The sequence below is a fragment of the Rhinatrema bivittatum genome, chromosome 11 (genome assembly GCF_901001135.1).
Source record: "Rhinatrema bivittatum chromosome 11, aRhiBiv1.1, whole genome shotgun sequence".
NCBI classification, from domain to species: domain Eukaryota; kingdom Metazoa; phylum Chordata; class Amphibia; order Gymnophiona; family Rhinatrematidae; genus Rhinatrema; species Rhinatrema bivittatum.
In genome coordinates this window covers 24,878,986-24,906,730 of record NC_042625.1, presented here as the reverse complement: position 1 = coordinate 24,906,730, position 27,745 = coordinate 24,878,986, and the positions used below count along the sequence as shown (strand labels likewise).

At 41.6% G+C, this 27,745-nt stretch overlaps 1 protein-coding gene across 9 annotated transcripts in view; it reads left to right on the top strand.

Moving 5' to 3' along the window:
- ATXN2 (ataxin 2) overlaps window positions 1-27,745 on the top strand; it is a 472,151-nt gene that overhangs the window by 100,676 nt on the left and 343,730 nt on the right. For all 9 annotated transcript variants that reach the window (XM_029571731.1, XM_029571728.1, XM_029571730.1 and 6 more), the window contains 3 exons: window positions 14,741-14,892; window positions 25,317-25,408; window positions 26,604-26,801. In XM_029571731.1, coding sequence (XP_029427591.1) covers window positions 14,741-14,892; window positions 25,317-25,408; window positions 26,604-26,801 — 442 coding nt within the window. The remainder of the gene's footprint in view (window positions 1-14,740; window positions 14,893-25,316; window positions 25,409-26,603; window positions 26,802-27,745) is intronic.

Below are 27,745 nucleotides of genomic sequence, written 5' to 3'. Positions count from 1 at the left end.
AGCGATATAACATACATCATTACAAATATTCAAACTTAAGTCAAAATTATGTAACTAAGACAATTTACAGTTTGAAGCAAGGTCGATCATCGCCAAAGTCATGATCAAATATGCTGCAGTCTCACAGATATTTTTAGCGCACTTGGTCAAGCAAAGGCTAGTCCCAACAACAAAGATTTCAGGAGTGTTTTGAAAGTTTTTGTACATTCTTTCAATCTTAAGGCTTCAGGTATTGTGTTCCAAATAGAAGGCGTAGCCAAAGAGAAAGCATGATCTCTTTATCGAGTTTTATATACTGTCATTTGGTTTCGCCATCACAACGGTTTACAAATTTTTGATGTTAACAGAGCATTCAAAAATTCATATGCTTGTTAACATAGTTATCTTATTCGTTATAAACATAGTTTGGTTGTAAATTGTACAGGTTAAATTACGTGTTTTGGATTGGATCTGTATGTTTATGTGGGCCGATAGGGAGGGAAGTTGTAGCATAGAGTCATAGGGTGCTTTGGTGAACATCCAGGTTTTTAGTTCTTTTTTGAAGGTTTTTTTTTTTTTATCACAGATAGTCATACTGCTTTCATTGAGGGTATCTCAAGGATCCCTCTTTACTTGGATCTAAGGTTTCGTGTTGGCTGATAAATTCGTAGCAAAACATTTGTCCATGAAAAAGAACTAGTATTGAGTAGTTTGTGGATTATGAGTAGCACTTTAAACTGTACTTTGAAATGAATGGGCAGCCATTGAAATTGAAATAAGATTGGTGAAATGTGGTCGGTATGTTTTTTGCCACTAATCAAAGGAACTGTAGAATTAAAATGTAGTTGTGAATGTTCCAGTGAAGAAGCTGGCAGCCCATATATATATATATAGCATTAAGTCTAATGTAGATAACACGGATGCCTATACCACTAGTCTGAAATCTTACTGAACTTGAAGTAGTCTCCATTTATTATTTATTTTTTTTACAAAGGTCTGTCATATTTTGCAATTTTGCAGCTGGCTTTCCAGTTTACCATATGCAGATGAACTCCAAGTTTTGACTAGGGATTTGACTGTATTTTTCAAAATTCACTAAGAACCCCAGGTAATGCGATCCTTGTCATTTAAATCCTGCATCTCGAATAATGTTCTCATAGGATGTGCTCAATATTAGCCAGTTGTCTAAGTATGGAAAGACTAGTAAGCTTTGTTTTCGTAGATGTGCAGCTAATACGCCTAGACCCTTTGTGCATTTCTTGGTGCTGCTGCTAGCCGAACAGTAACAACATTGTCACTATCAATAATCTTGTAAGGTGAACCTTTAGTATTTCCTGTATTTCTTGTTGATTGGAATATGTGCATAAGCATCTTTAAGGTTAGCCAGTCCCCTTTCTGCAGTAGTAGAAGATTTGTACCTAACAAGTTCATCCTAAAATGTTTCTTTTTTTTTTGATAACATAGAAACATAGAAATGAATGCAGAAAAAGACCAATTGGCCCATCTAGTCTGCCCAGCAAGCTCCCACACTTATTTTCCCATACTTATCTGTTTCACCGACCACCAAGTTCAGGGCCCTTGTTGGTAACTGATTCAAATTTCCTGCCATCCCCTGTCATTGATGCAGAGAGTAATGCTGGAGTTGCATCAAAGGTGAGCATAAGGCTTAATGGTTAAAGGTAGTAACCGCCGCATTAAGCAAGTTACCCCAATGCTTGTTTACCCAGACTGCACAGCTCAATGCCTTGTTGGATGTTGTCTGAATGTAAATCCTGTTTTCCACATTTCCCCCTGCCGTAGAAGCAGAGAGCAACGCTGTATATGCATTCCAAGTGATATATCAGGCTTAATTGGTTTAGGGTAGTAACCGCCGTAATAAGCAAGCTACCCCCACGCTTATTTGTTTACCCAGATTGTGAAGTTCAGTCGTTGTTGGTTGTCAGCTGAATGCAAGACCTCTTTTCCACATTTCCCCTTGCCGTTGAAGCAGAGAGCAATGTTGGAGTTACATTAACCGTGCGAAGGCTTATTGAGTAAGGGTAGTAATCATCAGGTAATAGCCTCCACTCCAGTAATCCACCCCCATGGCTCTTCTCTTCATTCCCATCCTCTAGCCTCTTTAGGTCTCTGAATTTAAAATTAGTCTCAGATCGCCTGGGGTTTTTTTTGTTTTTTTTTTTAGCCTCAAGAATTATCTGGAGTAATATCCTTTCCCTTTTGCCATAGGGGGACTTGTTGAATCGCATTAGATTGCAGAAGATTCTGTAATTCCTGATTCAGTGTCTACAGTTAAGGTTCCAAATGATGCAGATAGCATGGTGGATGGTTTGGCGGAAGACTTTGAAAATTCAGTAAATATCCTTGATTTATGATTTTTAAAACCTATTTGTCCAGTTGTCAAGATGGTGATTTGTTAAATCCTCGTGGAGGCAGGTCTCACTTGACTTTGAAATTTTCATTTGTTGTCTTGTTACACGTATGGGATAGAAAAAGAAGACTTTAGATATTCTTATTGGAGCACAGACCATAAGTCCTATGGACTCCTTCCTAGCTGCCACTCAAACCCAGATTTCGATCTCCTGACTCCCTGAGGGTTTAGCTTGTATGGGGGTGAACCCCTTAACACAGCTGAGCATTTATTTTGTCAATTTGAATACAAAGAATAGGAAAAAAGACAATAAAAACTAACATTACAGCTGAGCATTTTTGACTGCCGAATTTGACTTATTGTCTGTCTCGGGGGAGTCACCTCATATCCCCTACAGCTGACGCAGAGCTCTCCCAATTTGGCAGAGGTGGTGTTGCAGCCGGGTGTCACCGGTTCTACATTGCTTGATGGAATACAAGGTCTCGGGGATGTCTCTGTGTGCAGGAATGAGCAAGAACACTGTGGGGAGACGCTTGGCAGGGTCCATGGAAATCATTTGTGGATCTTGGAGAAGAACTTCGAGTCACTTGGGAATAGAGAAGCATTATTTTAAATACGTAACAAATTAACAGGAGAAAAATAAAGAGACTGTAGGAAAATTGAGAAACCCAGGAGTCTTTTTCTGAATTAAATTCTCAATATTTTCCAGTTTCTTCCTCAGGATCAAGTTAATTTTAGCAGCATCAAGATCTTCCATCTTTTTCAAACCAGTCTCAACTTTCAATTCTTGATGAATTACTTTATCTAAACCTTCACTCTTAAAGTTTTAACTCTTGAATCTGTCCCACGAATGATGAAATCTATCCTGAGTTTTTTTTTCCACATCAAGATGTATTGTGGCAAGCTATTACTGGAAGTCTTACCAGTAGGAACTCTTCAAACCTGAAAAACAGTAAAATGAAACATCTGAGGAAAAGACTTCTTATTAATGTCTGCAGAATATTTACCTCCAGTGTGTTAGTCTTTTTTTTTTTTAAAAGAAACCTACTGAATTAAAAAAAAATCAAATAATTCTCATTTTTCTTTACTTATTCGAAGTAATCAAGTATCTTCTTTAGCCACTTTGATTGTAAATTTTGCTCTAGAATCTGATACTGAATTGGTTCTTTGTTTTTTAAAGAACAGAGAAACTTTCTACAGTAGAAAGATTAGACTATTGCCAGATCTTTCCAGGGATACCCAGAAAAGGAGACAAGCTTTTCTTTTCTTTAAACCTAAGGTTTTGTAGTTAGGAACATCTTTTCATTTACAATAGCCTTGTAAGTGCCTTAGCTTCTCCCTGCTGATATTTCTGGAAATGGGTTTTGAGGAATCTGACTACCTGTCAAAAACCTGTGGAAAATCTTTGTGGAGACTGCTGAGCTTGCCTCTGTTGTTTCTTATATCTACCTCTTTGTCTGGTCTGTTGTTGAACTCGTGGTGGTGGTGGTTTTGCATCTGCTATATTAGGATTGGACGCTGCCGGTAATTGATACAGATTATATTTTCATCTTTGTGAATAATAATAATATGGTCTCTAGTATGACTCCTGCCTGAATCTTCTTTGGGATGATGATTCCATTTGTGAGGAGGATAGGGATTGAAGAGCTGATATTTTTATTAATTAATTAATTTATTTAAATGCTTTTAAATATACCGACATTCATAGGACATATGCTGGTTTACAATCAACTTTGTAGCAATGAAAGAGAAATTACAAATAACAGGGAGAGGGGAAGGGGAGCAGGATTGGAAAAAGGAGAGGATGGGGGGCAGGTGAAAGCAAGCGCATAAGTAGCGGGAAGAACAAAGGTAGTCAAGTGTAATGGGAGAGAGAAAATATAGGAACTGTGTTAAACAAATAATATATAATCACAATTCAAAAATTTACATAATCAACATTTCCTTAAGATGCATCAAAAGATTAGCAGGTAGTGGGGGGGGGGGCAAGTGGATGCCAATGTTTTCTTTACTTTCTCCCCAAATAGTGCATCTCCCAAACTGCTTCTGACTGTTTTTTTGTGTACATTATCCCTTAGACCATATACTCTAAGCCACGCCATTCTTCTTGCTATGGCAGGGGTGGAGATTCTGGAAGCTGGGTTGGAAGAGTCATAAATCAACTGTCATACTCTTTGCACAATCCTCAGTATCTATCACATAGTTGAATAATTTTAGCTCTTCTGGGAGCTTTTTTGCATACTCCACAAGTTTTTGGAAGTTATTGTACTTGTATTGGGTCATCTGTATCTGATGAGCATCTATCCTTGATTATAGAGTCACTCCTTGGAAGATCTTTTTGCCAGCTGTGCCTAATAATCAGAGACCTTCCTTGGATAGTTGCTTGAGTATACCTTAGTTTTCTTTGCCCTTGTGAGGGAGCATATAAGAAACTCCCGCAGAACACCTTAAAGGACCAGCTACTGCTATCTGTACCGGTCCTCCTTAACTCCCAACCCAGCAAGGGATTCTGGGCTAGGGTGGATAACTGTGAGCAGGGTTAAGAGGCCAGGGCCTGAAGGATGAGAGGGTTGGGGGCAGAGAGAGCGAGAAACCTCAAGATAATGAACTGTAAGTTACAATTGTTTTGTTGAACTGCACTAACTAGCTAAGTTGTTTATTATTGTTCATCAATAAAAAAGGCTTAAAGATTTTGCCAGAGTCCAGCCTGTAGCAGAGAAAAAACCCTACAGAGGTGTTCCTCTCCCCCCCCCCCCCCCCCCCCACACACACACACACTTTCTTTTCTCCTGGGACCTTCCCAGTTCCACTAACCCAACTGAAGCTACAACAGGCCAAGGGGGGTAGCCCCCCTGTGTAGTCTAGGGTCAAGCAATGAGTCTGGGCCGGAAAGGCCAGCAAGGTTTGTTCCCCCCCCCCCCCCCCTCCTCTGGAGAGGTATCCAGTTTGCAGATTGCTCAAAACGCAGGGAAAATGGAGCAAGTGATCCAGGTCCTTGCTATAGGACAGCAACAATTGCAGAACACCATACAAACTCAAATTAACCAGCAATAAGCACTGCAAGAACAGCTTATACAGCAAAACAGTGTTAACACAGGTTGCACAGTCCATGCAAACTGCTGTGACCAGGATACCCCAGGCAAATCTGTTACCTCACATCCTGTTTTAAAAAGAGGAGAAGCGAGGACTTGGAGGTCTTCCTGAAAAACTTTGAGAGGACCGCCTGCTGCCTGTTTGGCCCGAAGCTACTTGGATTATGTACTTGGCCAGCTTGCTCACAGACAGGAGTCGAGCAGCTTTCCAAGCAGCCAGCCCACATGAGAGGGCTACCTATGCGGAAGTCAAAGCCGCTATCCTGGCGAGAGCTGGGTATACCTCAGAAATATATTGCCAGCAGTTCTGGCAATGGTTCCTGCAGCCGCTGGGAGAGCACCTGAAACCTGTTTCATCACCTGAAGGATGCCAGCTGGAAGTAGTTAGTGAGAGACAGACTGGCCTCGAAGTAGCCGGACAGATGCTTCTGGAACAGTTCTTAGATGCGCTTGACTGGCCCATGAAAGGGCTCTAGATAAGGCAGACGCCTTCCACCAGGTGCAATTAATGCCTGATATGGTAAGGAGGCTAGAAAGACAGCCCAAACAAACTCTTTGGTGAAGCACAGAGAGTGGAGGTCCCCAGCAACATCACTTATCTTCTTTACCTAGAACTCAGACCACAGTCTCTTCCACATGCTTTAACTATGGTCGGAGAGGTCATTTGACAAGGGACTGCCAATTTGAGGGACCTGAAGTTATGGACGTCAACTTGGTGACCCATCCATCACTAGAATGTAAAATCTCTGGGGATAAAGGAAAAACTCTAAAGCAGGAAAATCCTCACCCCGGAAAAAGAAAGGTGCCTCAGAAAATTCAACCCACCTCAGGAATGAAACTGTGGACAATTTTTTTCCTTCTGTGTCCTCTGTGCATGGATTGGTCATTAGGACTGCTGCCCATTTGGAAAGACCAAAAATAAAGAGCCCTTAAAGGGAACGACTAAAGGCAAAAGTGAACCCACTGAGTGGGCATGCTCTTTTTGTAAGGCGGTGGACCATATCGTTGAAGTGTGTCCATGGTTGGATGACATAAATTGCGAACACAAGCTGGAGGCATAGCGCATGAAGGAACAGACAGCAACAGCAGAACCCCAGAATGAGAACGAAAAATGGGAACAAAATGAATATGTTTGCAAAATTGTAGCTTAGTGGATGTTCTTCATTAGTGTTGTAAGGATTTTGTGAATCAGGTGAATCTTATGAAGTGCCTATTCTAGCATTGGTGGATTCAGGGTCTGGAAAGACACTCATTCGCGAGGACCTCTTCCAAAAGGAGTGCATCAATCATAAGAGAAAAGACACCTGCATACATGGGGAGAAACAGGAATACCCAACCAGCCATGTCCTGCTGACGACAGCAGCAGGTCAGGCCATTATGGAAGCGGGAGTCCTTCCTGAGCTCCTGTACCTGGTTATTCTTGGACGTGATTGTCCCCAGTGTACGGCTCTCTGGAGCCAGTTCACGGAATTGGGGCAGCCCACTGGTGAAGAAGAGCCGGGAAGTATTCCAGGCAAGGCTGGACATCTGGTCTGGTAAGGATGTGCTGAGGGGGAGGGTATGTGAGGAAGCATATAAGAAACTCCCTCAGAACACTTTTAAAGGACCAGCTAGAGCTATCTGTTACCCGTTCTTCTTAACTCCTAACCCAGCAATGGATTCTGGGCTCGGTTGGATCACTGCAAGCAGGGATAAGAGGCCAGAGTCTGAGGGATGAGGTAGGCCCCAGAGAGATGGAAGTCTCGAGATGATAAACTGTAAGTTACTTAGGTTTTTTTTTTTTTTTTTTATTTATTTATATCAATTTTTAACAATACAATCAAGAATACCTTGATACAGAAATTACATAGTTATTAAACTGCTAGACTATTATATCATATCTTCATTCTCCAAGGAAAATCATTACTAAACCATGTACTTTTCTTAGTCCTCTATATAGGGGGTTAACGTGTAAAACAATAAAGGCTCAATCAGAAAAACATTTTAAAGGAAATAATGACAATCCAATTCCAAGGACTTATATTCCATTTTTTATAGAGCAGTTTTGGTTATATTACTGAGGGGTTGCTGCTTCTGGACTACTTTCTATATTCTTTTCTGCAATAAACTTAGTCAAATGGGATAGCTGGAAAAAACAATACCTAATAGACTTATAGGTGATACAACACTTACAAGGAAATTTCAACTTGTACTGAGCACCCATTTGTAAAAGTTTAGGTCTTAATAAAAGAAATTCTTTCCTTCACTTTTGTGTCTCTTTCGTAACATCTGGAAATATTCTTACATTAAGTTGACAAAAGTTTTCATTAATGTTTCTAAAGAATAACTTTTGAACCCACTCTCTATCAGAGTTTAATAAAAAGGAAACAATTAACTTGGATGAGCTGAGCCATATCCACATTAGTGGATTCCAAAATTTCTGTAACATTTAAAGGTGAAATTAACTGAAAATCTTTCCCTTTATCAGCAGTATCTTTCCAAGATGGAACATCATAAATCTGAGCAAGAGGGGGCAAGGCTTGTTGTGGAATTTTCAAAAATTCCAAAGCAAACTTATTCCATGCTTCCTTAGCCGAAATGGCTGGAAACTTTGGGAAATTTATTAACCTTAGATTTTTACTACGTGCTTGATTTTCAAGAATTTCTAACTTCCTGGAAAGATATTGATTTTCTTTAATTATCATTATATTCTGATCACTTAATCTTTTTAACTCTGTAGAAACATTAGTTATAGCCTGATCTCTCTTACAATTTTCCAAGATTACATTTTTCAACTTGAGATCTAGATTTCCCATATTTTTTAAAATAGGTCTCATTTGTAAGGTGACATTCTTATCTAGAACTACCAATGTTTCCCATATAACCTCCAAGGAGATTACAGATGGTCTTACTATTGGGAGTAATCCAATAACTTCATCAAATGACTTATCAGAACTATGTTCAGTGTCCTGTAGCAGCATTTGACCCTCTATAACACTTCCCTCTGAGATGTCAATAGACTTGACTCCTCCTGCAACAGAATCCAAAGATTTTCCTGGGTCATCTCTATTTCCACCATTCTTCTCGAGTGGTGGTGTAGCATCCTCAAATGATTCTGGTCTATTAGTTGCTGGGTTCTCAGGGGGTGCTCTTTTATCCGGGGACAAAGAGATCTCAAGATCACGAGGGGACACCATGCCTTCCTGGTTCCCCTCAAGTGATAATTCACCCGGTATCATAGTCCTTTTTCTGATGTGGGCATCCATAGGACCCAACACCAGACTAGCTACAGTTCCTTCAGGAAACCTTTCTCGAGCCCTACGCTTTCGAGCCGAGTGAGGCATTTTCTTTAAAAGAAAAATAGATAAGAAAATAAAAGGTACTTAGCTAGATTGGATTGTCCAAATGTATTCCCCCTGGTAGAGATGGGAAGATTCCAGTAATAAGCAAATCTAATGTCGAACTGTTGGGTTATTCCAGATATTTTCGGCCAAAGCCGCGCGCCCCTTTGGCAACGCGCTGGCGGCGGATGCGCGCCGCACGGAGTCAATTTTTAAAGCTCCGGCGACGCCCTCGGATGATGTCACTTGGGGGGCGTGTCCTCGGTGCCTCGTCGATCCTCCGGCAACGCTCCGGCCTCAACAGGCCACCAGTCTATTACCACAGCAACTCACTCGGGGCAATTTTTCAGCTTCCCGGTCTCCTGTAAGTTACCTAGTTTTGTGCAGTTCAGCAAAACAACTGTAAGTTGTTTTGTTTATTATTGTTCACCAATAAAGAAGCTTATAAAGATTTTTGCTAGCATCCAGCCTGGAGTCTGTTCTCTGGCAAGACCTGACTGCTCAGCATCACAGCATTCATGGCTGACTACAAACAGGGACTCGTGTGGTAGCTGGACTTTAGTGAGTATGGGGCACTCTGAACCATATATCTGATTGTCTATTTTTCACTGCTGATTGTATGGAAAAAGGTGTTTTCCATATTTTAGCCTGTACCTGCTTTAATGCCTCATACATTAGGACAACTTTGAATTGTTTTGGTGATTGAATACATTTCATTACCTCCTGCCATTCTGTCAGGCTTGAATCTTCTGCCAGATTAAAGGAAATAGCTTCAGCCATTTTTTGAAGGAGTATGTAGGCTAGGTATCGCCTGTTGGTATTGAAGCTCTGCTTGGTTCAGGCAATGAGTCAGATGGCCGATCTGGGGAAAGGTACATGTGATACATATTGTATTGGTGGAGCTCTGTGAATCATCTGATACCAAATCCATATATGATGTAGGTTCTGACTTTAGTGTTTCCTTTCCTGCTTTTTTTTCTCTTCTTCCTGGAAGAATGATGCTGGAAACTTGATACAGAGGTTTTCCTCTGAGTTTTTCAAGAATTGGAGTTTGAATTTTCTGGTAATTCATTCATGCAAGTTTTAGGAAATCTGACCAGAGTTTCTGTATGAAGGAATTAATCTCTAGTAATAGCAGTAATGGCACTACAGGTCCTCCATGATGGGAAAGAGCCTATGACTGTAACATTGGGGTGACTGAAATCTGCTTGCGAGATTGCAAGCTGATCTTTTCTTTAATGATCTGCCTTATTTTGGTGCTGATGAATGGTGCTGGCAACTCTGTGCCTTGATTCATCTGCCCTGATGAATCTGCACCATTGTGTTTTGCTGCTTATGACTCTACTCCATGTTTCCATGTTGACTCCGCACAGATGAGTCCACATGACGCCTCCGTGCTGAAGAATCTGTGCTATGGGCTGAGGATGTAGAGGCTGAATTTGTTCGTTTCACTGGATTTTTTTTTTTTTTTTTTTTTTTGAAGAGGAATCAGATGGTGATGATTCTTGCCATCCTTTCTTTTGGCAACTTGAACAACTATTTTCTTTGAACTTGAAAGTTCATATTTCAGTCTGAGGTCTCTAAATGCCATGGCTCGGGGGGGAAATTCTGCCACAGGGCCCACAGCTCGAACTGCTATGTTCCAGACCAAGACACCTGAGGCAAATATCTTGAAGATTTGCAGCAGTCTTTTCATGATTTGAAAGGACTCCCCCCCCCCCCCCCCCCCCTTTTCTTTCTCTCTGAAGAATTCTTAAACATTTTCCTGACAAAAACGCAGTGATGGCTAGAGAGGAAATTTCAACTGTTTGAATCCGTGGATGATAAGACTAGGGAGGTTTGCGCTGAGAGTGCTGCATGGGAAGTGTCGCGCATGCTCAGATTTTACTGAGCTAAAAGGAGTGGCAGATTCGGCACAGTCTGACATCACCCACCTTGTGTGGCTATTTGTGCTACTTGTCCATGGCGAAAGACCAAACAGGTCCAACTAGTCTGCAGGCTGCTTTAAGCTTAAGCTTCTCATGTTGATTATTACCAAAAACTTGGATTACTTTTATTTAAATAGACTTTGTATAATAAAGTACATGACTATCCAGTCTTCAGTTATCGTACTCTGTGGGAGAATTTGAATGCTGATTGAATTAAAGATGCAATACTAGCTAGATTACTCACCTTGCCTGCTGCTTGGCTCTGTTTACTCTTTGGATCTTATTCTTATGCTTCTTTTCATTTTTGTCCTAATATGTTTTATATTTTTATTTTAAATAAAGGATACCATTTTTTTTATTATGGCATTACTCTTTTTAAAAATATCTCCCTCCAATTCTATAATATGTTAATGCTTTATATGTATCCATTTGATGCCTGCATTGTGATCCTGATAAGAACTGGTGCAGCAGTACTCAGATATACTTGCTTGTAGTGGTAGAGCTAAGTAGGAAGCATTTTCTAAAACTTTAAACACTAGTATCTTATCTGGAATTAAATACAAATCAGAATAAAAAAGGATGATCACTGTGATTTTATTTTAATTGCCATCTGAGGCCCCAAAGTAAGAACATAAGATGTGAGTAAAAAAAAATGTGCCGAACTTCAGCGCACATTTCCTTTACTCACATGATAAAATAAGTTAACTCCTGATGCAGTAAGCTACTGATATGCTAATACATTAGGTGTGTGTTGTTTTTTTTATTAAACAAAAGTGCTACCCAAAAATGTGTAGTGTGCAAAAAATGATTTATTTGTATTGTTGTGACCAGAAAACGTGCGCACAATACATGTTAGGAGCATAAAAGTTGTGCCGATGAAAGTTAGAAACAAAATGTTTTATATACATAAATCTTCATTTGTGCACAAATGATTTCTCTGCACATAAAACGTGTTTTTATGTGCAGAAAACCATGATTTGTGCGCAAATCCTGAACACAGCCCCCCCCCCCCCCGTACCATGAACTCCAGGTTCAGCCCCAGAAACTTTACTCCACTTCCTAAATTTCTACATTAAGAAAAAAACACGTTAGGTTTATGCAACTCTCTGCCTTGGGGAGTAAAGTGAGGTTGCTTATCTGTAACAAGCGTTCTCCATGGACAGCAGTTCAAACAGCCACACAAATTGGGTGACATCATCCAATGGGGCCAAGATTGGGTTATGTTCTGTTACAGCCCAGAAGTTCCAGAAGTACATCTGAATATCACCGCATTCATCTCCTAGGTCTAATACAGAGCTGTACAACTTTCAGGGGAGGTGGGAAAGATTGTGTGACTGTTTGTGCTGCTGTTCAAGGAGAACACCTGTTACAGATAAGCAACCTTGCTTTATCCAAAGAAGACAGACTACAATACTGCCACACAAGTTGGGACTCCCAAGCTGAGGGTTGCGAATGAATCTGAACTTAATCCATTCTTGCAACCAGAGTTGATTTTGTGGAAATCTGGAGTCTTATGCAATTATATTTTACAGTACAGCCTGGCCAAATGTACTGTATTTGCGAGATTCTTGATCCAGATAGTAATGTCTGATGAAAGAGTTCATTGTGGACCATATAGCTGCTTTACAAATATCTTGAATGGATGCACAATTGTGATGTGCTATTGGTCGCTACTGCCCATACTTGATGGGCCTTTATCATTTGAGATAAGGTCATTCCAGTGGCGTAGCAACGAGTAAAACATTGAGAAAGCCATCTCAATAACATTTGTTTACTCAGTGTTTGTAATGTTATGATGCTGCCTTTTTGTGTCAAAATATGAAGTAGGTAGGAGGACAAGTCTTATTTTAGCAGAGACAAACCTCCTCTGACTTTTTTTGCTTAATGGGCTTTTGGCTGGATTAACAGTAACCTAAAAGGTGATCTGTGGGGCACTTTTCAGATAGCATCCAACTGATGTCCTATGTCATGATCGAAAAGGGCCATCTTCATACTTCAGAACTTGGGTTTTACTCATCCTGAGATTAACAGATTTGCATGTGTGGGGCAGAAATGGAAATTGCAAGGGAGGAATTCATTAAATGTTTTCTGGTGCACAAGATAGTGCCAGAAATTGCTATGTAGACAGCAATCTACATAAGAAGGTGCCACCAAGAAGGGTGCTTGTTGGCATCTATCAGCCTTAAAGGTGCATTAGTTGTTTCCTGCACTATCCTATATGCCAGAAAAATGCTGAGTAACAGTCTGCTTCATTTCATCTCTTGATGTTTGCGTCCCCTCCTGCTCTGCCTTTTCCCACCTCTTTCCCCCTTTTTCTTCCCTACTTTCTCTTTTGTTGGCTCAGTGTGTTGTGACAGTCAAGCAAACAATGTTAGGAATTATTAGGAAGGGAATGGTAAATAAAATGGAAAATGTCATAATGTCTCTATCACTCCATGGTGAGATCGCACCTTGAGTCCTGTGTACAATTCTGGTTGCCGCATCTCAAAAAAGATATAGTTGCACTGGAGAAGGTACAAAGAAGGGCGACAAAAATGATAAAGGGGATGGAACGGCTCCCCTATGAGGAAAGGCTGAAGAGGTTAGAGCTGTTCAGCCTGGAGAAGAGACAGCTGGGGGGGGGGGGGGGGGAATATGATAGAGGTCTTTAAAATTATGACAGGTCTAGAATGGGTAAATGTGAATCTGTTATTTACTCTTTCGGATAATAGAAGGACTAGGGGGCACTCCATGAAGTTAGCAAATAGCAAATTTAAAACTAATTGGAGAAAATTCTTTTTCACTCAATGCACAGTTAAGCTCTGGAATTTGTTGCCAGAGGATGTGGTTAGTGCAGTTAGTGTAGCTGGGTATAAAAAAGGTTTGGATAAGTTCTTGGAGGAGAGAAGTCCATTACTTGCTATTAATCAAGTTGACTTAGGGAATAGCCACTGCTATTACTGGCATCAGTAGCATGGGATAGACTTAGTTTTTGGGTACTTGCCAGGTACTTGTAGCCTGGATTGGCCACTGTTGAAAACAGGATGCTGAGCTTGATGAACCCTTGGTCTGATGCAGTATGGCAGTTTATCTCCCTGAGGTTTGCTTGTACTCCTCTACGTCCTTTCTCTGCACAATGTCCTGGTTTTTCCTTTTAGCACTAGTACTTGACCCTAGCTCTTATCTCCACAGTAACATGGTCTGTTGCTCTTTCCCACCCCTTCCTCTTCATTCTCTCTCTCTTTTTCCTTTCTTTGCTAGCTCTACCAGGTAAAATGTGATTGATTACAGGGGCGGACCTTAAGTACTTATTTCTGCTACTCTTCTCATCTGCTCCCAGGGCCTCTTGACCCTAGGCACTCAAGTGGCAATAAACTTCAGGGGTTGACTGGAGAAGTAGTGCTTTGGAGAAGTACTTCCTGTGTGGGTCATATTGGCCATTGTTTCTACAGAGAGAGTTTGGGTTCAGAGAAGCTGGATACTTTCCCAGAGACCCTGGGTAAAAATGAAGAAAGAGTTCTCATTTTCTTGTTTTCATTTTTAATTACATTTAAACCCTTTCTTTAGTAAAGTTTATCCTCCTCTTTGCTGAAAATTTTAAATTTGCTGGTAGGAGGTAATGCTATAATAAAATATATATGTTCTGTGAAATCTGCCTTTTTAAGTTTTGGTTTTTTTTTTTTTTAATAAATGTAATGTGGATTTGTAAAACATGCAAATCTTTTGCTTCGGTTAGAATATTTCTGACAAGTACTTTCTGCTGCTTATTTTAGGTACTGATATTTGGGGATGTATTGTTAAAGTCAAAACAATATATGTGGCCAATCTCTAGATGATAACTATTCACTTTATTTTTCTAAAACAGTTGAATGTCTGTTAAATTTACAGATTTATATAGTTTCAGGTATCCATAGTTTACATGTAATTTTCTAATGAATTTAGGAATTAGGCACATCGTATCACATATGTTAATATTAAATGCTTAATATACTTCCCTTCTCACTCAGTTGCATTTGGATGCAGAACCATCTGCATGATTTGGCTTCTTTCATGTAACAAAACCACCTTTTGCAGATGCTTTTACAGATTCTGCTATTAGTTCTAAAGTAAATGGTGAGCACAAAGAGAAAGACCTGGAGCCCTGGGATGGAGGTGAGGGCATTGCCATCTCCACTGGCACCACCACTGCTACCACTGAGGAGCTGGAGGCTTTAGAGACAGATGTGGTAAGTACCATAGTTTTTAATATGTGAATTCCATGAAATAATGAAGACTGTTTTTTTTTCATTCTGTTTTATGTTCAGCAGTGAAATATGTTTGTGAAAAATGAAATTCTTACTGTTGTATGTAAATCAGATAATTCTCTTATTTGTGAGCTTTCAGAGTATATTGCTATGATACATTAATTTGAAGGTGGCATGAAATGTGGTAGGGTTAATTCAAGTGATGCAGTCCAGCATATCCTAGCATGTAGCCAGATGGACTCAGGACCAATGGGTTATGTTCCTCTGCCAGCAGATGGAGATGGAATTAGGTTTCAAAGCTGACATCACCCTACATACACCCCTGCAGTGACCTCAGCCCTTCAGTATTTCTCTGTCTCCAGTAGATGGTGGACGTGCTTTCCCTATGGGGATCGCAGTACCTTTTGGAAGAAGAAATTCTATTTTTAAATTGGAGAAAAATATTGAGCCCCGCTTTCCTGTCGTGATACCTAAAAGTCCCTCCCCAGTTGAGAATTCCTGATGTGATTGCCGAGATCCCTCAGAGGTGCGCCTTGGTTTGGTAGTCAGTTCTTGGCATGGACTTTGCTACTTAAACAGCTGGAAGGCAGCAGATGCAGGAAGCAGAGCCCGGCAGTGATGGCCAAAGCCTTCTCCCTCTGCAGTCAGAAACAGTCTCTATTTATATCAGCTGGTAAGCATAAAAGAAAAAAAGATTCTTTTATCCATGCAGGCATCCCACATTGTTGCTTGGGAAAGGGATCTTCATGAAAACTGGTCTGCGGAAGAATGGAAACGACTCACTCACTCCTTGGGGAGGGGCCTTATCTCTTCTTCGCATATAGAAAACGGATACAAGATGCTTTATCGGTGGTATTTGACGCCAGCCAGACTTCATCGGATCCAACCTAATACATCCGATCTCTGTTGGAAATTGTCAGGGAACGGGCACTTTTTTCACATGTGGTGGGAGTGTCCCAAATTACAATCCTTCTAGCTGACGTCAGCACTAGGTAGCGAGATATCACTTACGCCTTCCCAAGCATTGCTGAATAATAACCCAAATTTGTCGACATTTCATAACGCTTTTATTAAATATGCTGTGACAGCCTCGAGAGGGGCTTTGGCTCGCATGTGGAAAGAGCCTCTAATCCCTACCCATACGGGAGGTACAAAAACAGATGGTACTCATGCATACTTTAGGGGAAATCACAGCTCATAAACATAAGATCATCTCTAAATTCCACAAAGTATGGCAGAATTTTGAACAATGGACATTGATAACTGCACCATAACGATACATATTTTCATTATGGTTCTTAATAGTGCTTCTCTGATGTAACCTTTCTTAGATTGCGCTGTTTCCTAGTTCCTCTGTAAAACGGTTAGACAATGAGACCATTAGATTAATCTTATATTTCTGATTCTTCACCCCTGGGTACCTTCAGATTATCATGATGATGTTAATATATTTACTTGTCAGGTCAGGGATATCAAGCTTCAATTCCTTGTTAATTAACTGCATAACACTGTGTGGGTACGGGAGGGGGGAGGGTGGGAGGTATGGAACGAAATGATTTCAATAATTACTATTGGCACAGTTATATGTTGGCTTTGTAGTGGCATATGCAGACTGTATTTTCAAATTTGATATTGGACACCTGCATTGGTACATATGTCTTGTTTGATGTTTCTTAGTTGCCAATAAAGAAAAATTTACAAATTAAAAAAAAAAAAAGATTCACCTCCTGTTAAGAGATGTTTGGAGGGGTTTCGTTAAGACTTCCTCCAGTCTCCTTACTCTGTACCGACGACATTCCTGATCCATTTGGGGTAAGGGTAAGTGGACTTCCGAGCAGGTTGAGTGACCTAGGGCCCCGCTTGAGGCTTGGTCAGCACACTGCGTTGTAGACTGTGGCAGCGCCATCTTGCGCGCATCTTTGTGCTTGCTATATTGCCCTCCATAGAACATCTGTACGCACAGTGGGGTAGATTTTAAAAGAAGCGTGCGCGGCCTGCATTTGTGTGCGCTACCCGGAGTGCGCAAATGTACGCCCGATTTTATAACATGCGCGCGCATGTTATAAAATTTGGGGTTGGCACGCGCAAGGGGGTGCATAATTGTGCACCTTGCGTGCTGAGCCGCACTACCTTCCTCCGTTCCCTCCCAGGCCGTTCCGAAATCAAAGCGGCCTCAAAGGGAACTTCCCTACCCCCCCAACACCACCTTCCCTTCCCCTAACTCTCCCACCCCCTCAGCCCTAAGCTAAACCCCCCTAAAAATATAAACTTACAAGTTATGCCTGCCTTGGGCAGGTGCAAGTTGCATGCGCCGGTGGAGTGCTGGTGCGTGATCCCGGGCACAGCAGCAAATGGCCGCTGTGCTTGAAGGCTCCGGCTCCGGCCCCGCCCATGCCCCCCACCCCTTTTTGCAAGCCCCGGGACTTACACGCGTCCCGGGGCTTTACGTGTGCCGTCGGGCCGGATTTATGCGCATAGGGCTTTTAAAATCTGCCCCAGTGCTTGTCAGCTCCGCACACGTGCTGTGCCCATAACATCGCGCACGTACATACGTGCACAACCTACTAGGTGCAGAATACAAGTAAAACCAGGCGTGTAGACTGAGCATGCGCCTCGCCGTGGCCCATGGAGGCCTAAAATCTGTGTGCATAAAATTTTATTTATTTATTTATAGTTTATGTACCGCCGCTCATCAGAGATATCACGTCGGTGTACAGTGAAAAGGAACTTACGCTGGAGCGTTATACATTTAACAAGAGTTAATATATAGGTTAATATATAGGTATTTTAAGCGCGAGCTGACTGAACACGCAATTACCATCACCAATGGCTCCAGCAGCAAAGAAACATAAGTGCCTTTCTCTCTGTGCTGCTTGTCATATTAGGGCTGCACAGTCTAACCTGGATTCTTGCTTATGTCAACACTATGAGGAAGCCCAGGGAGAGTTGGCCTCCCCCGGGCCTTGCTAAGCCCACCTCCACCCATTCAGAGGTTGGGTGCCTTAACTAGAAGTACCCCGGAACTGAGTACCCCCGGGACTGGGTCATCCATGGGAGAGGGAAATTCGGCGGCGCCTAACCCAATACCTTCTGGTTTAGGCATGGACCCGGCCGCCTTCTCTTGGGTGAAATTTATTTCAAGGCCTTCAAGCCTTCATACAGGCGCAGTCTGCTACCTCACTTGCTCCTGTCTGGACAGAACCTCAGCTGGTAAGCCCTCTCTCTCCCAGTCCTATTGGCAGACCTTGAGGCATGCCTTGCCTGACCAAAGGTGTCCCTGGCAGGGACCCGAACGGCACGGACAAAGAGGATACAGATTCCTTGGAAAATGGGGAAATTTCCCCTGGTTTAGAAACGTATCTGCACACAAGAGGAGATGCAAGCAAATAAATACAGTCCAAGTATCAGCACAAGTTAAAGAAAAAATCTTCTTAAATCATTTATTTCTTATGATTTTTACCACAGCAACTCCAATGCTCATCATATTTATAATGAAGTTGTCAACTGAGTCCCCCGACACGGACCCCATGTTTCGCCAAAAGACTGCGTCAGGAGGGACTATTGCAGTGTGTATTTTTCACAACTTAAATTAAAGTCCATATTTGAGTGAAGATAGGTGGACAAGCGTTAGAAGCTCTATACTGACTGGATCCGATGGCAAGAAAGCATCTACATTTCCCTAAAGTGGATGCACTGGTCTGCACATTTTGAAGCGAACTATCTCAGTGGAAGGAGGAGCGGCTTTGAAGGATACACGATAGGCAGATGGAGTCCATCCTTAAATAGGCCTTTGATGCAAAAGCTTCTTGTTGTGCCCTGGTAGCTCGTTCGTGCCTGCTCCTCTCTCGGGAGGTGGATGACTTGGGGGCAAATTCCAGAGCGGTTATGGAACCCACTGCCGCCTTTTTAACTGACACAGACTCAGACCTAGTTCGTACCTCGGCCAGAGGAGTAGCTTCAGTGGTAGTGGCCAGAAGATAGCTCTGGCTGCAGAATTGGTCAGCAGATGCAACCTCCAAGGCAAATCTCACAAAGATGCCTTTTTAGAGGATCACTTCTCTTCGGAAATGAATTGGAAAAGCTTCTAGTAAATGGGGCAAATCTCCAGTTCCCCGGCTACCAAAAGATAAGAGAAAGCAGTTACAGTGCCCCTTGTCCATGAAGGGTCGAACCAAGGGCTCACAACATTTTCGCCTCATACAGTAACTCGACATTTGAGGTCTCTGTCCTTTTGGAGATCTCTGTCATTTTGGAGCTGACAGCCCAAGAGAGGGTCAGGCTTGGGTTAAGGTTCATCCTGAACCCCCCAAATGAAATTTTGCCAACCCACCCTCTGAACGAGGAGATAGGGTGTTGACTGTTCCTCTTCTACCAACAGTGTGTCAAGATCACTTCAGACAAATGGGTACTGGAGGTCATACGAGAAGGATATGCGCTGGAATTTCACAGCACTCCTCGGGATGTATTCATATCATCTCCTTGCCACTTCTAGCACAAGAAGCAGGAGGTGGAGACTACCCTGTTAAGGCTCCTCCAGGCTGAGGGCTATAATCCCAGTACCTGCGCCCCAGGAAAATACAGGGCGTTATTCCATCTATCATACCCAAGAAGGGGACGGTTCCTTTCGTTCCATCCTGGACTTCAAGAGCATCAACCAACATCTACGAATGATTCATTTCTGCATGGAAACCCTATGCTCCGTGACAATGGCTGTACAATTGGGGGAGTTCTTAACCTCCCTGAACCTATCAGAGGCCTACCTACATATTCCAGTCCATTAAGAACATAGTTTCCTACACTTTGCAGTTTTGGGTCGCCATTATCAGTTTCAGGCACTGCCCTTTGGCCTGGCCACTGGCCCCAGAACATTTTCCAAGATTATGGTGGCTGTAGCAGCAGCATTGAGAAAAGAGGGAATCCTGGTGCACCCTTACTTGGACGACTGGTTGATCTGGGCAAAGAGAGTCTCTGGGTGACCAACAGGTGATTTCCTTGCTTCAGGAACTCAGTTGGGTCATAAACCTGGACAAAGGCAGTCTCAAACCCTCCCAGTCCTTGGAATATCTGGGAGTCTGATTCGACACCAAGCAGGGCAAGGTCCTAGGGTTCTGAAGGAACTCAAAAATGAAATTTCTGATCTATTAGATAAAATTTGTAACTTATCATTCAAACCATCCATTATACCTGAAGACTGGAGGGTGGCCAAAGTAACCCCAATATTTACAAAAAGCTCCAGGGGCGATCCGAGTAACTATAGACCAGTGAGCCTGACTTCAGTGTTGGGAAAAATAGTGGAAACTATTCTCAAGATCAAAATCGTAGAGCATATAGAAAGACATGATTTAATGGGACACAGTCAACATGGATTTACCCAAGGGAAGTCTTGCCTAACAAATCCCCTTCATTTTTTTTGAAGGGGTTAATAAACCTGTGGATAAAGGTGAACCGGTAGATGTAGTGTATTTGGATTTTCAGAAGGTGTTTGACAAAGTCCCTCATGAGAGGCTTCTACGAAAACTAAAAAGTCATGGGATAGGAGGTGATGTCCTTTCGTGGATTACAAACTGGTTAAAAGACAGGAACCAGAGAGTAGGATTAAATGGTCAATTTTCTCAGTGGAAAAGGGTAAACTGTGGAATGCCTCAGGGATCTGTACTTGGACCAGTGCTTTTCAATATATATGTAAATGATCTGGAAAGGAATACGACGAGTGACGTTATCAAATTTGCAGATGATACAAAATTATTCAGAGTAGTTAAATCACAAGCAGACTGTGATATATTACAGGAGGACCTTGCAAGGCTGGAAGATTGGGCATCCAAATGGCAGATGAAATTTAATGTGGACAAGTGCAAGGTGTTGCATATAGGGAAAAATAACCCTTGCTGTAGTTACATGATGTTAGGTTCCATATTAGGAGTTACCACCCAGGAAAAAGATCTAGGCATCATAGTGGATAATACTTTTAAAATCGTCGGCTCAGTGTGCTGCAGCAGTCAAAAAAGCAAATAGAATGTTAAGAATTATTAGGAAGGTAATGGTTAATAGAACGGAAAATGTCATAATGCCTCTATATCGCTCCATGGTGAGACTGCACCTTGAATACTGTGTACAATTCTGGTCGCCGCATCTCAAAAAAGATATAGTTGCGATGGAGAAGGTACAGAGAATGGCAACCAAAATGATAAAGGGGATGGAACAGCTCCCCTATGAGGAAAGGCTGAATAGGTTAGGGCTGTTCAGCTTGGAGAAGAGACGGCTGAGGGGGGAATATGATAGAGGTCTTTAAGATCATGAGAGGTCTTGAATGAGTAGATGTGACTCTGTTATTTACACTTTTGAATAATAGGAGGACTAGGGGGCATTCCATGAAGTTAGAAAGTAACACATTTAAGACTAATTGGAGAAAATTCTTTTTCACTCAATGTACAATAAAGCTCTGGAATTTGTTGCCAGAGGATGTGGTTAGTACAGTTAGTGTAGCTGGGTTCAAAAAAGGTTTGGATAAGTTCTTGGAGGAGAAGTCCATTAATGGCTATTAATCAGTTTTACTTAGGGAATAGCCACTGCTATTAATTGCATCAGTAGCATGGGATCTTCTTAGTGTTTGGGGAATTGCCAGGTTCTTGTGGCCTGGTTTTGACCTCTGTTGGAAACAGGATGCTGGGCTTGGTGGACCCTTGGTCTGACCCAGCTTGGCAATTTCTTATGTTCTTATGTTCCTTCCGACTACGTGGATAAGGAAGTTGATGTCCCAAGTGTGTCAATTGTTGAGCACGATACGCCTGACTGCGTTAAGCTATCTCCAAGTTCTCGGTTTGGTGGCAGCAACTCTGGAAGTAGTACCATGGGCAAGGGCACACATGCGACCACTTCAATGCTCCCTGCTGTTACTTTGGCACCCGCAGTCTCAAGACTATTCGATTCGCCTTCACTTACCGATGGAAGTATGCTCTCGGCTCCAGTGGTGGCTGCAGGAAGCTCAACTGGGCAGAGGTGAACTCTTGTCCTCTCTGAACTGACTGGTCCTCACAACAGATGCTAGCCGTTGAGGTGCTCAATGTCAGGAACTGATGGCCTAGGGACTTTGGACCAAGGAAGAGGCCCTCTGGAATATAAACTGCCTGGAAGCCCGGGCAGTCAGATTGGTGTGTCTACAATTCAGCCACATACTCCAGGGTCAAGCGGTTAACGTAATGTCGTATAATGCAACACCAGTAGCCTACATCAACTGCCAGGGTGGAACCAAAAGTCAGCAAGTGTCGCAGGATATAGACCTCCTTATAGAATCGGTGGAGAATCATATACAGATGATCTCAGCCTCCCACATTGCAGGAAAAGACCACATCAGAGCAGACTTTCTAAGCAGGGAGAGTCTGGATCCAAGAGAGTGGGCGTTGTCAGCCAAAGCCTTTCAGCAGATGGGTCTCCTGTCCATCAACCTGCTGGCCGCATCTCACAATGCAGAGGTTCCCCAATTCTTCAGTTCCTGGGGAGTGTCGCTCTCGTTCAGATCTGGCCAGAAGAGATGTTGTTATATGCCTTCCCTCTGTGGTCCCTGCTGGGCAGGGTCATTCGGAGAATCGAGCACCTTAGGGGAATAGTTCAACTAGTAGCCCCAGATTGGCCCAGACGTCCGTGGTATGCGGACATGTGAAGACTCCTGGTGGAGACATCCCTGTGCCTCCCACCGCACAGGGCCCTGCTACAGCAGGGACTGGTCTTTCACGAGGATCTGACTCTATTCTGTCTTACTGTCTGGCCCTTGAGAGGGCTTGCCTGATGAAGCGAGAATATTCGGTGGAAGTATTTCTCTGTTCTGAAGATTGTCACCAAACCTCTTTGCAAAAAAATAAGGATATCCAGAACAGAAGCTCGCATAGGAACAACACCTTGCTCTGTGCCCCAATCCTCAAACACCTTCCAGACCATCTCATAGGCCGAGTAGGTGGAGGACTTCCTAGCTTGCAAAAGAGTAGCGTATGTGCGGGTCTGGAGAGTGTTTGAGGCCTGGTCTGAGGAACAAGGTCTTCCCCTCGGGCGGTCGAAATTGCACTCATTTTGGAATTTTTTCAGGACAGCTTGAATAAAGGTTTGCCACTTAACTCCTCGAAGATCTAAGTAGCAGCGCTCTCCTGTTTCAGGGGCGATGTGCACGGAACCCGGCTTTTGGCTTATCTGGACGTGGCCCCTTTTCTGAAAGGGGTGAAGCACCTCTGGACACCCTTATGGTGGCCGGTTCCCTTGTGGAATGTTAATATAGTATTGGAGTTTTTGGCAGGGCCCTCCTTTCGGTTGCTGTGTAGTCTTTCCTTGCCTGACTTTCTGACTACCTATTTAAAACAAAACACATGAACACACTAAATAATATACCTCAATACTTTTAAGTTTTAAAAATTTCTCCAAGCAGTACTTACTGATTCTTTCCAGCCACCAGCAAGGTGATCCTCTCCTCTCAATGCACTTCTTTAGAGGACTGAAACATACGTCTGCCCGTTCCTGGTGGCTGTATGCTTGGCATGTCGCATCTCTAAACTACAGGCATTGTGTCGGGAATTGTTCCTCTGGATGACTCCATGAGCGTTACTCCTTCGTACTGTTCCATCCTTCTTGCCCAAGGTAGTCTCGGACTTTCATTTAAATCTGTCCATTCCATTACCATCCCTAGATAAGCACAAGGATGCGGAAGAATACCGCCTTCGTCATTTGAATGTCAGTAGGCTTTTGGTGCAGTATCCGGAAGTTTCAGAACCGCTCTGAAAGACAAACAGACTGTTTGTCCTTCATGGTGGAAGGAAGCAGGGTGAACCAGTTTTGTGGGCTACCATAGCTTGCTGGATTAAGGAGGTGGTCACAGGAGTTTATGTGGAGGCAGGAAAGCTATTACCTTTTCAGGTTAAAGCTCATTCCACTAGGGCTCAGGTGGTCTCTTGGGCGGAAGCTAGACTGCTGTCTCCCATCGACATATGCCGAGCGGCGACGTGGTCCTCCTTGCACTCCACCTCCAAGGTCTATCACCTGGATGTTCAGCCCCAATAGGACGCAGCTTTGCAAGGGTGGTGTTAACTGGACCACGGGCAGCCTCCTACTCTGATTGAGAGTAGCTTTTGTGTATCCCATTGGTCCTGAGTCCATCTGCTACACACTAGGAAATGGAGAAATTACTATCCTGATAAATTTATTTTCCTTAGTGTAGATAGATGGACTCAGCATCCCGCTCATGGCTGCCCAACAATGGTGCCAAGGATTCGCCTGTGGAGTGGATATTGATTCCAAGAGATTACAGGTAAGCCTTCATCCAGTCCCTAGATCAGGGCATCTATAATCTTACTGGGATTCAGTGTTTGGTTGAGGCAGTTACGATTATCCGTTTTTTAATCAAGTTTTTTTCAATGGTATGTCCACAGTGGCTTTTGAAGAGAATACTGCAGGGGTGTATGCAGGGTGATGTCAGCTTTGAAACCTGACTGTCTCCATCTGCTGGCAGGGGAGCATAACCCATCTGTCTACACTAAGGAAAATGAAATTATCAGGTAAGAAATTTTCTCCATTATCATAAGCTATTGTTTCCTCTAGGGAAAAGTAGAATTAACAGGTGTTTTAGAATATTGTCCTCTATTTTGTGAAATTGAAGTAAACAAAATTATGCACAGGAATCTGTCTTTCTGTGGGACAGAACCAAATATTGCTTATGGCACATATCGCCTTTGCTACAGATATAACTTGTGCACCTGCCAGATTTTTAGGCATCAGGGAATTTTGTCTTTTCTTTATTACCTTCTCTTCTGTCCAGGGACCTTTCTTTCCTCTCTTCTGCTTCCATACACTCCTTACCTTTCCCACCCTCCTCAGCCCAACAATTCACCTAGCAGCTGCCAGGAACAGCTGCTGCTGTTCTCTGCAGCCCAGGCTCTGTTTTATCTGTCAGCATTTCTTCTATTAGCCAGGTTCCCAGTTTTGGGTTTGTAAGCTTGTATATTCATTCATATGTGCAACTCTCATGATTTTGCAAAATAGTCTGTTCTGAACTTCTAAAACTTATTATTTTCTTCTTCCTTGAGAGGTCTTTTCCTTTACTGCTTCTCATTTTACTCTTATCTACTCCTATCAAACATGTATGTCCTCCACTTTCTTACATTTGTTTAAGCAGTTACTTTTTGTTTTTTATACTTTTTTACATTTGTGTTCACAATTTAACCTTATTTTGACTGCTTTTGGTGACCTTTTGTAACTGAGAGCAGGATGCAATTCCTGAGTGAACAGTAGATATTATAGCAAGAGAAGCTTGAATGCCACTGAATGCAATACACTAGAGAGAGAGAGACTTCAACGTGACTTGTCACAATCTAAATTTCATCTGATTTGTCTGAGATTTGCTGACTAGAAAAAAATTATTTTTCCTCCAGTCTAATGGATGGGATCCTAATGACATGTTCCGTTATAATGAAGAAAATTATGGTGTAGTATCAACATATGACAGCAGCCTCTCTTCTTATACGTAAGTTTGAAAAATATTTCCTTTCTCTTTTTGAAACCCTTGCCCATATTTTCTGTTTGAAGAGCTCTAGATTGTTTTAGATCATACATGATGATCTGTCATATTTTAGGGTCTGAGACACTGAATTGGGAGAAAGTAAATTAGGCCTTTGGTGTTGAAGGATGTGATGCTGCTTGTATATGAGTGGTGTTAAGGGATGTAAACATCCAGTAAAAGCTTAAATTTGCTTAACTGAAATTAGAAAGGTAGTAAGAGCCTGCCAAGTATTTTGATTACATTGAATGCCGTAAGAATGAATTGTGGTTGAAGAGCTATATTTAAAGAGAGAATATGGACTGAAGCCCCGTATTTTACTTCAGATGTAGTAATCTTGATAAAAACCAGTCATTGCTATTCTACAGTATTTTTCTTTAAACAATGAAATGTCAATGATTATTTAATATTGTACTTGGTTAGGCTTAGTTATTACTGCTGTGGTAAGGCAGAGGTGACATGACAATTTATATGAGCAAGTGGATACAATCACTTATTTTTTTGTCATTGACTTAGTTATAGATTTACCTGTCATTGGTCATGTGAGATTATCAAGATCAAATGTTGGCAGTTTTGCTAAAAACCTTTGTTGTAGGCACTTGCCTGAGAATTACTTTTAAGTGAGTCTTTTTGAGTGATATATTAAAAGAAGAATCTTTTTATTTACAGTGAAATGTGCTTGCAGCGTTCTTAAAAGTGGATCAGTTTGTATTTCAAGAATCCCAGAAGTGCATTACAGTATACACTTGCTCTATACTTTATTTCTAGGAGCTCATAGCATTAGTGTTGCACTTAGCTTGTTAATACAGTGCACATTATTACTTCTTTGTATAGTACAAATGTACTGTCTTTAAAATATATTTAGGTGCCATGATTACTTTTGTGCAACTTGACATTTGATCTCTTTCATATTAGTACATAGCAAGGTTCAACACTGGTATACTATCATGTTCTTCGTTCCAGTTTTCATGCCTGTAGAGGGACATTTCCATGATTGGATGAAATGACCAAGATGCCAAAATACTAATTTTCCCAAATAATTACATTTCCAGCTGAATTTTTGTACATTTTTCTAATAAAAAAAAATACTTGGAACAGTTTGGCATAATAATGTTTTAAGAGTATATGTTTATAACAGCATAATATTGATTTTTTTTCTAAGTGTGCCCCTAGAAAGAGATAATTCAGAAGAGTTTTTAAGAAGGGAAGCAAGAGCAACTCAGTTAGCTGAAGAGATTGAATCAAGTGCCCAGTACAAAGCTCGGGTTGCCTTGGAAAATGATGACCGAACAGAAGAAGAAAAATACACTGCTGTTCAGAGGAACTCGAGTGAGAGAGAAGGACATGGCATGAATCCAAGGTATTTATTTTGGGAAGAATCCTTTCTAATTATTTGATTTGTGGATTTTTTGCATGCAAAAGCACCTTCTGCAGTCAAGAATTTTTTTTTGTTTGATTTAGGAATATGAAAATTATCTTTGTAAACACACAAACCTAGGTTAAGCTTGTATCCCTTTATGAGGAATACTTCATATGAAAAATAGTTTGAGATGCTGTTGCTGATGTACAAAGTAATGTTCTGTTTATTTATATAAAAAGTTCTAGACCGCCAATCACTATTTCTTGGTAGTTTACAAATCAACGGTCGTAATCGTAGAACACATCCATAAAATTCAAATATGACAAATTCGAAAATAAAACAATCATAAAACAATTGTCTTCCCGGAGCTCATCTGCAAAAATACTATTAAAACCAAGACCTTTATTTAGTTCCAAATTCCCTCAAAAACTATTCACGATCTCTGCTTTTTTCTTTTTTATTAAAATTGTCAGCCTCAGCCTAAACTCAGAAGAACAAAAAATAGGAAATTAACACACAAAATGGACATGATATAGTAGTAGCTAAAAGGTTTAAATGCTTCATATAAAAAAAAACCTAAAATCATCACATCCCACTAGAAAAGGATTGTTCATAAAAGTAAAATTTAAAAGTTTTCTTAACTTCGAGGGTTCTGCCTTAATCGTATCAGGAAGAATATTCCAAATAATAAGCCCTTGAACGTAAAAGATGTTTTCTAAATTCGTCCAGCCTAATTGCCTTAAAAGAGGGAACAAACAGCAAGTTTCTAGATTCGGACCGCAAACTCCTTACTAGCTGATATAATTTCAAAGGTGCTTTAAAGGATGGGGGAGCAAGATCATGAATTCCTTTAAATACTAGCATAAAAATTTTAAATTTGATGCGGCAAATTATGAGAAGCAAATGAAGCTTAGCAAGAGCAGAAGAAATGTCCTGGAGAGGTG